This window comes from Drosophila sulfurigaster, chromosome 2L (assembly GCF_023558435.1).
Source record: "Drosophila sulfurigaster albostrigata strain 15112-1811.04 chromosome 2L, ASM2355843v2, whole genome shotgun sequence".
Taxonomy (NCBI): domain Eukaryota; kingdom Metazoa; phylum Arthropoda; class Insecta; order Diptera; family Drosophilidae; genus Drosophila; species Drosophila sulfurigaster.
In genome coordinates this window covers 2,451,661-2,466,981 of record NC_084881.1, presented here as the reverse complement: position 1 = coordinate 2,466,981, position 15,321 = coordinate 2,451,661, and the positions used below count along the sequence as shown (strand labels likewise).

The following is a 15,321-nucleotide window of genomic DNA, read 5'->3' as shown; positions in this document are numbered from 1 at the left end:
ACATAATACGCAAATTGAATCCTTGCCGTTGAGTATTATTTTGCAGTTGCAATCCTGATTTATTCATTCCAAATAGCAAACTAATTGGCTAAACCGGAAATATATCGATTTAAAATTCAATAAGCTTGAGCCTTGATAAGCTCATCAAACATGCACGAGCCAGGACAGCATTAGGGTTACGGCGAGGACTATTATAATGCTTCGGTATGTGTGCGTATGGGTGTGTGTGTGTGTGTGTGTGTGCTACAAGGGACATTAGCTTAAGGCGTGGCATTTGGGAAATAACTGGCCACCATGCAGTTGTTTTCTTGGTCTGTTGTTGTGTTTTGTGTTGTTATTTGGCTGCCTTGTTGTGAAGTGCACACACACGACAAAAGGTCAACTCGGCAAGTAAGTTAAATGACAAGGACCTCACCTTGGTCATGTCCGTGCTCCTGCTCGTGCCTGTGTTCGTGTTCGTGTCCGTGTCCGTGCCCATGGATATTACCGCGGGTCTTGCTGCCTAGCTGTGCGTGTTTGCATGTTTGGATGTCTTACGACCTCAAAACTTTGGCATGCAATGCCACGCCAGGCTTGGATGGGGCCAGCTAGGCTAAGCTAGGCCAATAATAATGGCTTTCACTTTCAAAACAAACGCCAAGCACGGCGCTGACATTGGCCATAAGTTAAAGCCAATCGTCGTCCTTCGCTGCTGTTTGACAATTCAAAAACGAAAAGCCGGTCACAAGCTCTTCTTTCCACAACTCCAAAGCAAGCCCATATTTGTTTTTTTTATTTTGTTTTTGGAACACGAAACACAAGCAAAGTCCTGACACCCTGAAGTCTGGTCTGGTGAGCGCCTGGCCAAGTGGCCTCTGGTCATAATTATGGTGCTCACAATTGACTGTTATCAACTTCGCGCCCACTAAAATCAAACTTTACCAACACTTAGACACATTTGCCTAACTGGAAGCTACGGAGCGACGTTTACTTCCAGTCGCTCAGCAATAAAGGCACGCCGAACGAAAAGCTTATGCAAAGCTTTAAGCGCTGCCTTTCCGCCTGCTGCCAGCGATGCCTACGCGAAGTCTCTTTTCGCTTGCCAAGCTAAAGTTGGCGGTGTGAATGTCAGTCATGGAGTTCCAGTCGTCGGATACATGTGGAACGCAGCGAACACAAAACAACGCGCCTCGCCCCGAAATACAATGCGAAAAAATTTTTTACAAAAGTTGTGTATAAAACAAGTGAAGTAACTGCAACCTCTGTATATATATATACATTTATATGTGTATATATGAGTGTGAATTAATATATAAATTAATATGTTTGCCAAATATGATAGAAATTCTAAACTCGACAAGTGACGCAAAAAGTTTTATTTAAAATTTAATGAAATAATAAAAGTGTGAAAAATTCAACATAAATGTCGTACATTACAGCATTTGATTATCGTTAAAAAATCTAGATTGGGAAAAAATAGAAAGCAAGAAAAAAACCGTAGCTGATAAAAAATTTAAAATTCAATTTAAAGCTTTTGCAAAGCTCCACGCCCCGTCGGCTATTGTTGTTGTTGTTGTTGTCGTGGGTGCCGTGTGTTGCAGAAGTAGCAACAAATGCAGCTGCAACTGCAGCGGAAAGCAAACTAATAATCATCATTTAAGGATGATCTGTTCGGCTTACGGCATTTCATTAAAATGGATTTGCGCCAATACCAACGCGCTAAGCTGCATTTGTGCAACGGATTATCGATTGTAGTGCGCAGTCATCAAACAATCCAACAGCAACATAGTGCAAAGAATAATACCAACAACAACCACTGAGCTTGAGTTTTAGTTTTTGGGCCTTCACAAAAAGTTTTGTATCTTATGAAACAATTGACGTGCCGGCCAAGGCAGCATCAGCAGCAGCAACCAACAAAATCGCAACACATTTTTAAACGGCATACGCAAAGTAAGTGAAATGAAATGAAGTTAAGTGTAACGTGAAGTGAATTGAAGTGAAATGAAGTGAGATGAGCTGAGCTGCACTGAGCAAACCAGAGCAGTGTCAAAGCGTTAAGGCATGCCAAATTGAGGATTGAGGTAGTGAAGCGTGGTAAAGTGCCATTCGCACTTCTCGCGTAATTATTGAACCCGTATACCTGAAACTAGGTCAGCGGAAGTTGGCCATCAACCAGCAGCCGCCACAAGGAGTAAATTGCAACGAAACCTGCGACAATATCAAAAACAAAACTAAGCACAGCCCTTAGGCCAGGTGACAACGTACCAAGTAGTACTTAGAAATCGTGGAACATCTGATTACCGATTACAGAGTCGATGTCGTTGTCGTTGTCGTCTGTCGAAAGGTGTCGATAATCGAGCGAGCGCGCGTATCAAAACAATTCCGAACAAGTAATGTTGCCTACCAATAGGGGCCAAAATATTATATTATATATTTTTGCCTACCTTCGAGAGCACTGTCATTCAATAACCACAACGGTCATATTCTGTGCACGCGTGCGGCGTGTTTAGAGTGGCTGTGTGTATCTACTGTGCCTCACAGTCCAACACAAACACACACACGCAAATACATACACGGACTCACACTGTTAGAGACAAGCGCGCAATGAGAGTAGCGGGGAGAAAACCGCCGCGAAACAGATTTCGATAGCAGGAGCACAAGCAGCAGCCTGCTCCACGATGGAGAAGGGCGAATATATGTATTTTGTTGTTTTTTTCTGCTTCTGCTTCTTTTTCTTGTTCGTCTTCGTCTTCGTTTTGGTCTTCACATATAAAACAGCAATTGCTTGCCAAAGTATAGAAGAAGACGTTTTGCGGTTCGACAAAAGCGTGTAGAGTGCGTGAGATGGAGAGAGGGGTTAAAAAACAAGAGAAAGACGAAGCGTGTATGGTTAGTCGTAAAGCTATAAAACGAATTGCCAAAGCACCCAAAAAATCAACAAAAAGTGACCTTGCAACACTAAAAACAAAAAGAAAGAAACAACAAAATCAGCAGAAAATAGAATCTAATTATTTATTTATTGGTTTCCACAAATATCAGCCTAAAAGCCTTAAAAACCACATAAGCAAAACGAAACACTACGAATATAGTCGACTTGCAACAACTGCTTTTAGTTCATGTTGACCTTTCACCGAATTAGCCGTGTAAAAATATATACGAAATGTAATCGTGTAACATAATACTATAAATATGTTATACATACTTGGGATTTATATTAAAAAAGTACCCGCTGGGTTATGAAATATATGATACATAATGTACATATTGATACGTTAGGATAAGATTTGATTTTCGTTAAGCACATATAGTTTATCAAATTATATGATAGAGCCACAGAATCAACACTTCGTATACTATGAAGTATTTTTCCATTCTGTACCAAAATCGCAAATGGATTTTTAAAAATATGGAAGAAATATAATGTTAAAGGGCATGACAAGTAAGCTTTATAACAAATTGGATATCGCGTAAAAATTGGGTTGGTTCGATGTAAGCAAGACCAAAGCAAAGAGTCACATAAAACATAGCTTGAGGCCTTCTTCGGTTTCTCATTTCACATTTGTGATTTCTCATTTCTGGTTGACCGTTGACCGTTCCCCGTTCCCCGTTTCCCGTTTCTTGATTGCCCTTATCCAATGTCGTTTTGTTTGGTTCTGGTATTCGGATGCGGTAATCACATTTGAGCATTTCAACAGGATATGACAAGTGATGGTGCTGTTACGTTTTGGATATTTTTGCTTTGTTTGATCGGCTCGCCGCATTTGGAGGGCAGCGAGGCGGGTAGGCCGGATGAGCTGCATATCGGCGGCATCTTTCCCATTGCGGGCAAAGGAGGATGGCAGGGTGGGCAGGCATGCATGCCGGCCGCAAGACTGGCATTGGATGATGTCAACAAGGAGCCAAATCTGCTGCCAGGTTTCAAGCTCATCCTGCACAGCAACGACAGCGAGGTGAGTCTGCATGTAACATTACTTACTATATATTCAACCATCCCACTATGTACTACATAACACAATACCCTTGAAATAAGCTGCCACAGATCACCATTTATACTCACAATATTTAAATCCGTAGATATGAGTATCTGAAAGTATATATGTATGTATGTGCGACTAGTTGGGATCCCTTGGGTGCGACCTAAGTATGTTGCTTAACATAGTTTTTCTGTTTTGTTTTTGTGACCATTTCCGTTTTGTCACTTCTCGAATGGTTCCGCCGAGAAAGCACCGAGGGTGCGTAGTCAGAGGAGGGGCAACTTGGCATTCATTAGCATATTTCTCTAGGGGAAGACACAGCAGCGAGCGTTTTATTATGCTTTTGTTATATTGCGCATAAAGGGTGTTCGACGAGGGTTTTCTCAAAATCAAATTCTCCTAATTTTGATCAAAGTCTTAATTGGACTGTGTAAACTGTATGTTCATATTTTTTATGTATAATAATTGTTTTATTAATATAAATTTACATGAACGCAAAGCATAATAGTAAAATAAAGTAAAGTGTCTTCGTTGTAATCTCAGTATTAACTGGAGCACAAACTTGCGATTCATTTATTCAACATTAGTCACTCAGATTGTGGAAAAAGCAAAGGATTAAAATTAAGTTTATTATAGTTAAAATGAATTTTTTATAAAAGCTTGTTAATGTGTAGGTTAAACCGATAAGCGAAAACATGTAAAATTGTGAATCAATTATTAACAGTATTTATTTTGATGACTTCATTTTATATTGAAAGCAGATGAAGTTTATTTTAGATTTTAATGTCCTTCATCGCACAAATCGAAAAATATAATATAATTACCACAGAAATATTTATTTTGTACACAAATTCATAACTTAATGATTCCAAAAATATTAGTTGCACTGGAATGAATAGCTACCAAGTTATTTGAGAAGCAGTTTAGTATCGTAATCATTATGATTTCCATTTTTATATACCTGAGATATATACATATGTACATTATTATCAGAAGCGTATCTTCTTATTACCACTAAACTATAATAAGGTTCCCTCTGAATGTTTTTCCGCTGATTTGGATTTTTCAAAGTATACAAAATTTGAACGGTTTTATGTAGTAGTTGATTTCAGGAACGCAACTCACTTATGTGGTCTTTTCAATGTGAACGTTCTCCTTCTGTATATGCTTGCCTGTGTAAGTGTATTTACTGGCATAAATGTCATATGTCATAATTAATGGATAGTTTGTTAGTCGCAAGCTTGCACGATATTTTGTCGGTGCTCCGCTTTGTGGCCAGCACTCGTAAGCTCTTACGAATAGAGCGAAAGTAAATTTGGAACTGCTATACAGTTATAGTTACAGTTACAGTTAAAGTTATCATACATTTACATTTACATTTACAGTTACAATAACAGAGCCTTATGTATCTTTATTTATAGGCGGACCTCATTAGTTTTAAGTGAACGAAATCTTAACAACTTGTTTTGAGTTTTATACTATATGAGGTCACTTCGTTGCGTTGAGCCCATCATTTGAGCTATTTTTATTCAAGGTTGACAGTCAAACCTGACCAAACACACATTATCATATACATATATGTACATAGCATGTATTATATACCGACACTGTTACTCACTCACAAACACATACAAAGTGTATGTACATAGTAAGTTGAGTTCAGTTCGGTTCACTTCGCTGCGCTTCACGCTCAACAGAGACTTTTCTGACTGTCGACTCAGGACTTACGACTGTCGACTGCCGACTGTCGACTGACTACTCTGCTAATATATAGCTTAGCAAACAGCTTCCGTTAAATGCTGCATAATTAGTTGGCATCTCCGAGCTGTGCCCTCTACGTGTCACAGCACCATCATCATTGCCAAACCCATCACATGCCATCATAATGCGACAAGCGGCAAAGGCCGCACGCTTTGACAGCGGCTTTAGCTTTAGCTTAGCTTTGGCTGTGGCTTTTACTTTTACTTTTGCGTTCGCAGTCGCACTCACAGTCGCTATTTCCCTTTGCTTGACCTACTTTAATGTGTGAAATGTCCCAACGCAGAAAAACACACGTCTGTATGTTACTAAAATTATTAAACAAGAGCTCATAATGCGGCAAGCCTAGGATTTATTCATGTCCTGGAATATGTACACATTCTTCTCTTTTCCTCTATCCCCCACTCTCCCTTCTCCTACTCGATGTCGCCCTCATTCAGAACAACATGAAATGCGTACATAAAAAGTTGATCCACTAAGCAGACACGAGTCCCAACAATTACAACGTTTTTTTACACGCAATCCGAAACTTAATATACTGAAAACAAAGCGAAAATGAGTATTTCATTTTTGTCGCAAATGAGTGAATAACACTTCCGCTATTGCGAATGCAAATGAGTGCATTTTCCATTTTCCATATCTAATTAATGGTAGACAACATCAAAAATCAATTAAGAATTGTGTAAACCGTTAATACGAATCAGATAAAGATTTGTCATTCTGTATGGAGCAAGCTGATTGAATGAAAAGGAGGAAGGAAAGATAAGTTTACTCTGCGCTGCACAGAAAGAAAATAAAATTCTATAATAATTCAAGAAAATCCATTAATTAAAAAAAATATATTAGCTTAAAAGGATTCATTTTTGAATGGAATGTATTATTATCAAAGCTTACAAATTATCCACGATATTGAAGTTAGATTATTTTTTTAAAAAGTGATTCTTTATATTTTAATTTTATTATTATCATAACTTATATACTTGTTTTAAAAACAAAAATGATAAATCTGAATCACGCATATGCAAATTTTAGGTTAAAATAGTGGATAATTACAACATTAAAATTTTTTATTTATGACAATAACTTTGTACTATACATCTTCGACCCCATAAATTACTTATGCACATTCACATTGTATTAATCATCGCCAACAGACGATTTGATTCGATATAGCCATATCTGTCCGTCTGTGTGACGCCCGTTCGTATGAATTACTGTATCTCAAAGATATTAATTGATAGAGCAACGTTTTGTACATCACTTCTTAGATTTTGTTTTAACTCCCAACTCCGCCCACGTAAATCGAAAACAAACGAATAGTAGGCGTGTTTTAAAGCTAGGTACACAGAATAACAACTATAGCCTTTTGATTCCTGATTGTTGAATTGCGATGAAATGAAAACTTAGAAGTTAATCAAGTATCGTAATTGCCGACATATGTATGTATATAATATTCTTTATGAAGTTAGCATAGGAAGTTTAGTTAGTCTACTAAGGGGTATCTCACAGTCGATAACATGAGACTGCAGCCTTATATAGATCAACGTTGAAATTATTCATTTCTACTTATTTATTATTAAACTTAATACATGAATAACTATTTCTATGGCTAGTAGAGTAAGCTAAGTACTTAGATCAATATAAAAATCATACTTTGGCAATATAACGGAGCTGGAAATTCAAATTAAACTTTACCTCTAGTGTGAACCTGGTTTGGGCGCCAGTGTGATGTATAATCTACTTTACAACAAGCCGCAAAAGCTGATGTTGCTGGCAGGATGCAGCACTGTGTGCACCACTGTGGCAGAGGCAGCCAAAATGTGGAATTTAATTGTTGTGAGTACATTACCAACAATACGGTGTTCAAATCATTTAATACCTACATATGTACGTCAAATTACACATTTTATCGCGGTATTATTGCAGCTTTGTTATGGAGCCTCAAGTCCTGCCCTATCCGATCGCAAGCGTTTTCCAACACTGTTCCGAACGCATCCCTCGGCAACGGTACACAATCCCACGCGCATCAAGCTAATGAAAAAGTTCGGCTGGTCCCGTGTGGCAATCTTACAACAGGCCGAAGAAGTATTCATATCGGTAGGGAAGCTAACTATCCAATTTTGAACTTATTGACTTCTCTTCCTTCGTTGATAGACTGTAGAGGATCTCGAGAATCGTTGCATGGAAGCTGGCGTCGAAATCGTAACTAGACAATCATTTCTATCCGATCCAACAGACGCCGTGCGTAATCTTAGACGTCAAGATGCCCGCATCATTGTGGGTCTTTTTTATGTGGTGGCAGCGAGACGAGTTCTCTGCGAGATATACAAACAACAGCTTTACGGACGTGCACACGTTTGGTTTTTTATTGGTGAGACGAACAAGATTTTTGAAGGAACAAATTGCACATGATTGTATTCACTTTAAATTCACCTCTTTCAGGTTGGTACGAGGACAATTGGTACGAGGCAAACTTGGAGAACGAGGGCATTACCTGCACTGTGGAGCAAATGAGAATCGCCGCAGAGGGACATCTTACAACTGAGGCGCTCATGTGGAATCAGAACAATCAGACAACGATTTCCGGCATGACTGCCGAGGAATTTCGGTAGATTATTATCAACATTTTATTGTGCATTTATATATATGTATATATATTTTTTTTTTGCAGACATCGACTGAATCAAGCCCTTATTGATGAGGGCTATGACATTAACCATGACCGCTATCCAGAAGGCTACCAGGAGGCGCCGCTGGCTTACGACGCTGTCTGGAGTGTGGCATTAGCTTTCAACAAAACAATGGAACGGTTAACTTCGAGAAAGAAATCGCTAAGAGATTTCACGTACACGGACAAGGAAATCGCCGATGACATCTATGCGGCCATGAACTCAACCCAGTTTTTAGGCGTATCGGTAAATGTGCTGAGATCAAACTGAGTTTCTAAACATAAACATACGACTATAATTCCAGGGAGTGGTTGCCTTCAGCTCACAGGGCGATCGTATAGCCCTCACTCAAATCGAACAGATGGTAAATGGGAAATATGAGAAGCTAGGATATTACGACACCCAGCTGGATAATCTTACTTGGCTAAATATGGAACAATGGATTGGTGGCAAGGTGAGCTTTAACTATATATTATATATTACTTTACAAAAAAGTAATAATAAATAATAATGCAAAACTAACAAGTCATCTTGTGAAGTTAAATACAAACACGAATACAAAAACTATTGGGAAAACGTAAACTCAGAAATACTCTTCAGTGATAAGTGAAGTTATAAAGGTCGATATAATGATGATAACGATTTGTAATTGAAACAGGACTCTTCTGCTTCCTCTGCAATAATTTAGACAAAGTTAAAATTGCAGTGCGTCGGTTCTAACGCAAGACACCTACTCCGAATGTAAATAAGCTTTTGCCACTAAACTATAAAAAGTGAGCAATAAAATTATAAAAAAATTGAAGCAATTTATTGTATGAAAATCAGTAGAGCAATTTGCATTGCTTGGCGCATGTAAAATCATAATCAACATTTTGTAGTAATCTTTATACCGTGGTGAGCTCCGTTTAGTGATAATTGATGCGGAAGAATATTGTCCTATATTTTCACATTTCTCAAGTATCTTGCGTTTTTTTCTCATGCCCCGTTTCGACAGTCACTCGCGTTTATTAAACTTTCAGTTCTTTCCCGTTTTGGCGTTTCCACAGCAATAAATGGAAACAAGTAAGAAAGCTACAGTCGAGTGTGCTGTGAGATATCGGGATATTAGCTACCCATTTTACATAGAAGCAAAATATTGCGGGATTATTCTCAAAATATACCAAAAATACTACAAGAATACTAAAATTATACCAAATGGTATATTTGGTATATCGATACAACAATCGAAACAACTAAGACCCCTACTAAGTAGGTGCTTTTGTCTATACAAAAGTATTTCTTTAATAACTTCAATTTTTATCTGATCGCAACCAAATTTTCAGGGATCATAACTACTATTGCTATTATTATATATACCAAAATTCGCAGCTCTAGCTTTAAAATTACGCTTGTTATTCGATTTTTGTTGATTTGCGGGGGATGAAGTGGGCGTGGCAAAAATTTGAACCTAACTTGATCTGCGATCATTTGAAAGAAATAGAAACGAGGCGAGAAAAGACGAGTTGCTGTGCTGAGAAAACGAGGCATTATGGAATTTATCTTGGAGAAAATGTAAAATACCATACACTACTCATACCTAATCCATTTGCAAATGCCTCAATTCATTCGAATAGTTGCTTAAGGTTCTAAAGAAAAAACATATCAAAAGGAAAAAATATCGAAATATAAAGTTAGTTGTTCTTGCTGGTGGCTTATGCCTAATTTTGATTTTGATTTAAATGCCCCGATCCAGAATAGATATTTTTCTTACAACCAAATTTGTAGTACTCATAAGTACTAGTAGCTCAGGATTCTAGTTTATTCTTTGATTCAGCCGACTTGAGTGAGCAGAAGTGGATAAAATGTAAGACAAACGTATTCTGGAATTTTGTTGTTCAAGAATATACACAAGACATCTTCTGTCTGTTTTACACATTTCCCGTATGCACAAATGTTTTCAAAATACTCTTCTTATTCCTTAAAGAATGGCAAATCATTACCAATTATTATTTTTTCTAACATTCTATAGGTTCCTCAAGATCGCACAATTGTTACCCATGTGCTGCGAACGGTTTCTTTGCCATTATTCGTTTGCATGGGGACAATCTCTAGTTGTGGCATCTTTGTAGCTTTTGCTCTGATCATCTTCAACATATGGAATAAGCATCGCAGGTAATTAATTCAAAGTGATATGTTTATTCATTAAATGTACCTCTTATACATATTCTGCATTCAGAGTTATACAATCTTCACATCCGGTCTGCAATACCATAATGCTCTTTGGCGTTATCATTTGTCTAATATCAGTCATATTACTGGGCATAGATGGCCGTTTTGTCAGCCCTCACGAATATCCAAAGGTGAACAAACATTCAAAGATATTAATAACATACACACAGACTAAAATGCAAAATATTTCCCAGATTTGTCAAGCTCGAGCTTGGCTATTATCCACCGGTTTTACACTTGCGTATGGCGCAATGTTCAGCAAAGTATGGCGAGTGCATCGATTTACAACAAAAGCAAAAACTGACCCGAAGGTAACAAACGTCTTCAACTTTACAAATACATATTGACTATTAATAAATATTTTCCCTTATGCATAGAAAAAAGTGGAACCTTGGAAGCTATACACCATGGTTTCGGGGCTCTTATCAATAGATTTAGTGATATTACTGTCTTGGCAGATCTTTGATCCGCTGCAGCGAATACTTGAAACATTCCCACTCGAAGATCCAGTATCTACAACTGATGATATTAAAATACGTCCAGAGCTGGAGCATTGTGAAAGTGAACGTAATTCCATGTGGTTAGGTATGATAAAAATGTCGCGATTTATAAATCACTTGATTATACTAATGGTATGCGTCATTCCACCGATCAGGACTAGTCTATGGCTTTAAGGGTCTAATACTCGTATTTGGCTTATTCTTGGCCTACGAGACGCGATCCATTAAAGTGAAGCAGATCAACGACTCGCGCTATGTGGGTATGAGCATTTACAATGTGGTCGTGTTGTGCCTGATAACAGCTCCCGTGGGCATGGTCATTGCATCGCAACAGGACGCCTCATTCGCCTTTGTTGCACTAGCTGTGATATTCTGTTGTTTCCTAAGCATGCTGCTGATATTTGTGCCAAAAGTAAGTAAGACCTTGACTTTCTTCAAAAAAAGATCACAACGCAAACCAAATTTGAAAAACACCTTCGACAGGTTATTGAGGTCATACGACATCCGAAAGATAAGGCAGAATCAAAGTACAATCCAGACTCGGCCATATCGAAAGAAGACGAGGAACGCTATCAAAAATTAGTAACCGAAAACGAGGAATTGCAACGATTAATAACCCAGGTAAAAGTCGATATCAATGCTATTAAGTGCGGATCTTTTACAAATTGATGTCCGTTTTGCAGAAAGAGGAAAAGATACGAGTACTACGGCAACGGCTTGTCGAACGTGACGTCAATACGAAGAGCACAGAACTGAATCCCACATCGGGTGCCTGTGGTGGCACGACAACAACATCGCTTGCAATGCAGCCTCAATCAGCTTCAATCATCAACACAACTGCATCCGCCCATGCAACGCCCTCAGCTACGCTCGCGATCACACAAGGTAAGTGTCGTCTTTCAATAAAAGACTTTAATTCAGCATGCAGAATGCATCGTGCAAGAATGCATCGTTCCACACTATATTCGGAGGTTTTTAAAAGAGAATAATCACTGCTCGACTGTCCTCTTTGCAGTAAAAGCAAAACCGTGCGATATTATTATTAAAATATAACACAAAATATACCAAATTGTCAGCTATGGCTTCTAAATAACTTCTACCATCTTTATCTGCTCGAACCCAAGTCATAAACAATATAATACTAATTGTATGTGACTCTAGCTTTAAATTGGGCGTGTAATAGACTTAGTCTTAGTCTTCAACTTAACATAGCACTTCTCGGAAATGACACCTTCTGCGTGTTACATACATTTGCTGGAAGCTGGAAGTTATAATACTCTTCTACTCTTTGGGTAGCGGGTATAACTGTCAAGAACACTAGACCAGCTACCCATTTTTAATAAAAACAAAAAGAAAGTGGCATCACCATTTAAAAATGGTAACTTAGAGTACCTACAGTATACCAAAATTATGTATTTCGACATTCAAAATATTGAAGATTCTACTGAAAATTAGTTCTTTTATTTAGCAAGCTCATGTTATCTAAACTTTCATAAACCATTAAAGGTACTTAAAGTTTAAGGACAATTTTTAAAAATTTTTGAGCTGCGAGAACGTATAATATTTCTCTTATATAAAAGGGAATATTTAAAGGGAGTATCCCCAAAAAATAATAAAATAATTTAAGAAATTAAATTGTAAACATATATATGCCAGTTATACATTTAATTCACTATAAATTAGTATAATTTTCAGTTTTTATACCCGCTACCCATAGGTTAGAAGGGTATTATACCTTTGTGCCGGCAGGAAATGTATGTAACAGGTAGAACGAGGCATCTCCGACCCTTTAAAGTATATATATTCTTGATCAGCGTCAACAGCCGAGACGATATAGCCATGTCCGTCTGTCCGTCCGTCCGTATGAAACACTGTATCTCAGAGACTATAAGAGATAGAGCTATAATTTTTTTTCGACAGCATTTGTTATGTTTGCACGCAGATCAAGTTTGTTTCAAATTTTTGCCACGCCCACTTCCGCCCCCGCAAATCAAAAAAATCGAATAACAAGCGTAATTTTAAAGCTGGTATATGCAATAATTACTGTAATAGTTATGATTCCTGAAAATTTGGTTGCGATCAGATAAAAATTGTGGAAGTTATTAAAGAAATACTTTTGTATGGGCAAAAACGCCTACTTACTAGGGGTCTTAGTTGCTTTGGCTGACAATCTGGTATATTGAGCCGCCTATGGTATATTTTGAATGCAGTACTATACCGATATACCATATATACCATTTGGTATATTTTTGGTATTTTTTAGTATTTTCGGTATATTTTGAAAATGATACCGCAATATTTTGCTTTATTAAAAATGGGTAGCGGGTATCTCACAGTCGAGCACACTCGACTGTAACTTTCTTATTTGTTGTTATTGTCTTTTATTTATTTTAATTATTATTATATTTATTTATTTTGCAATTTAAAACGTCTAAGCAGTAACCTACAACTATATATAATATGTATGTATGTATATATCACTAATAGTCTCTGAGATCTAGGTAATAGAGACAGACATGGCTCTTTCGTCTCGGCTTTTGATACAAAAAAGTACTAGTTGTCATACAAATAATTCCTATTACTTATCCTTGAATAATAATAACATAATTGTTTGTTTAAATGCATTGTTAGCTCGCCTTCGTGTTTTGTTTTTCAAGCAAACCTACTTAAAATATGATAATTAAGTTTGAACAAATTTTTATACACAATCTTTACATATTTCTTGCAGATACTCACGAGCACCGTACATGAAAAAACTTGTCAATTTCCTTTGCGTGATAGGTGAATTATACAAAGAAGCTTCTAAAGTACATTTAATAAATATGTATGTATGCATGTACATGTATGAACTTGAAAAACTTTGTATCAACTTTAAGCTGAGCTAAATAAGAAAATTGGTAGCAGCAATTTTTAGAAATAACTGAAATATGTATTGTACCTTAAATGTGTTTAGAAACTACTTATAAAAAAAATTCTTATAAACTTACGGAACCTAATATTAACGATATGGAAAATTTACTAAAATCGTTAGTCTGTTAAGTTAAATCCTTCACAAAGACTAAGTCAAGTCATACCAAACTATTAATAAATTGAATCATGTTAAACTTTAGTCATTTTTAAATTGCGAGAGCAAGCAAATTGTTGTGTTAGATACATACATATGGTCTTGTTTAGTGAGTATTTTCCCATAAACCTCTTTTGCTCAGTGCTATCTCCTAGAGCTATACACACATTCGCACACAACTTTTCCCAAGGCGGCCTTTTCCATTTCGTATTTAAATACAAACATATTATATTTATGTTCAGCCGCACCAATACGAGCTCTTAGACTCTAGAACCGGACTTCTAGAAAGTTTGGTGTATTTACTTAGCTTAGGTTAGTGTTAGATTTTGTATAGATCATGTGTCCGAATATGTGTGTGTAAATTTAGGGCGTGTCCAAAAACTCTCGTACTTACATACTACATGTACTCTTTATGCACTCAAATACAATGTTTTAGTAGCTTACATTTTTGGGAGTCACAGGTAGCACTACCAGGAAACGAACACATAGCAAACCTTAGATAATGAAATACATAATGGCATAGTTTAGTGTAATCATAATGTAATAAATGCATAAATTATATTTGGGGGAGGGGGTGTTATGTGCTAGTACAACATTATGATTTTTATCTACTGTTATATATATAGAAAATGGACGAAAGGAATTTAAAAGCAAAGGAAATTTTTGAACACACTGTAAGTTCTAAAATTGCATTTATAAAATTACGTATGTGAATTAAATGCATCATTATATAATATAATAGGAATTGACATTATTTTAAAAGGTAAAAAACAAAAGCAAAACCTAAAACCTACTGAAAAGAATTCTCAAAAATGTAATAAATCCAATTGGATCCCTTTTTATTCAATTACTCTAATTCACCACGAAAAGAGCTGTAATAAAATAAACAAATTATCATGAAACACACATTAATAGACAACATCAAATTCCTACGAAATGAAAGACTTTAAACTATAAGCCGTTAAATAAAATACAATAGAACTATACACACCAAATAATGGATAATTATAGACACACACATTCTACGAGTACTTAAGCTAATAAAAATATACACATATACATTTATATGAAAATTAAAGAGCAAAAGGAAATTTATACAATGCAAAAACGACATCTCTAGTTAATATTGTTAAGAATCGTTGGAATTTGTAGATTAATTTGATCGTAAT

General features: G+C 36.7%; 2 protein-coding genes across 2 annotated transcripts in view; both read left to right on the top strand.

Moving 5' to 3' along the window:
* The window catches only part of LOC133850772 (ATP-dependent RNA helicase vasa), a 95,090-nt gene that overhangs the window by 32,081 nt on the left and 47,688 nt on the right, over nucleotides 1–15,321 (top strand). The window lies entirely within an intron of this gene.
* On the top strand, nucleotides 1,117–15,303 carry LOC133850303 (gamma-aminobutyric acid type B receptor subunit 1). The gene is made up of 16 exons (XM_062286360.1): nucleotides 1,117–1,929; nucleotides 3,675–3,929; nucleotides 7,413–7,547; nucleotides 7,638–7,808; nucleotides 7,866–8,082; nucleotides 8,154–8,319; nucleotides 8,383–8,626; nucleotides 8,685–8,834; nucleotides 10,389–10,531; nucleotides 10,596–10,719; nucleotides 10,783–10,899; nucleotides 10,966–11,173; nucleotides 11,244–11,500; nucleotides 11,572–11,709; nucleotides 11,772–11,973; nucleotides 13,817–15,303. Exons 2-16 carry the CDS (start codon nucleotides 3,678–3,680, stop codon nucleotides 13,837–13,839), a joined length of 2,547 nt encoding a protein of 848 aa, XP_062142344.1. The 5' UTR covers nucleotides 1,117–1,929; nucleotides 3,675–3,677; the 3' UTR covers nucleotides 13,840–15,303.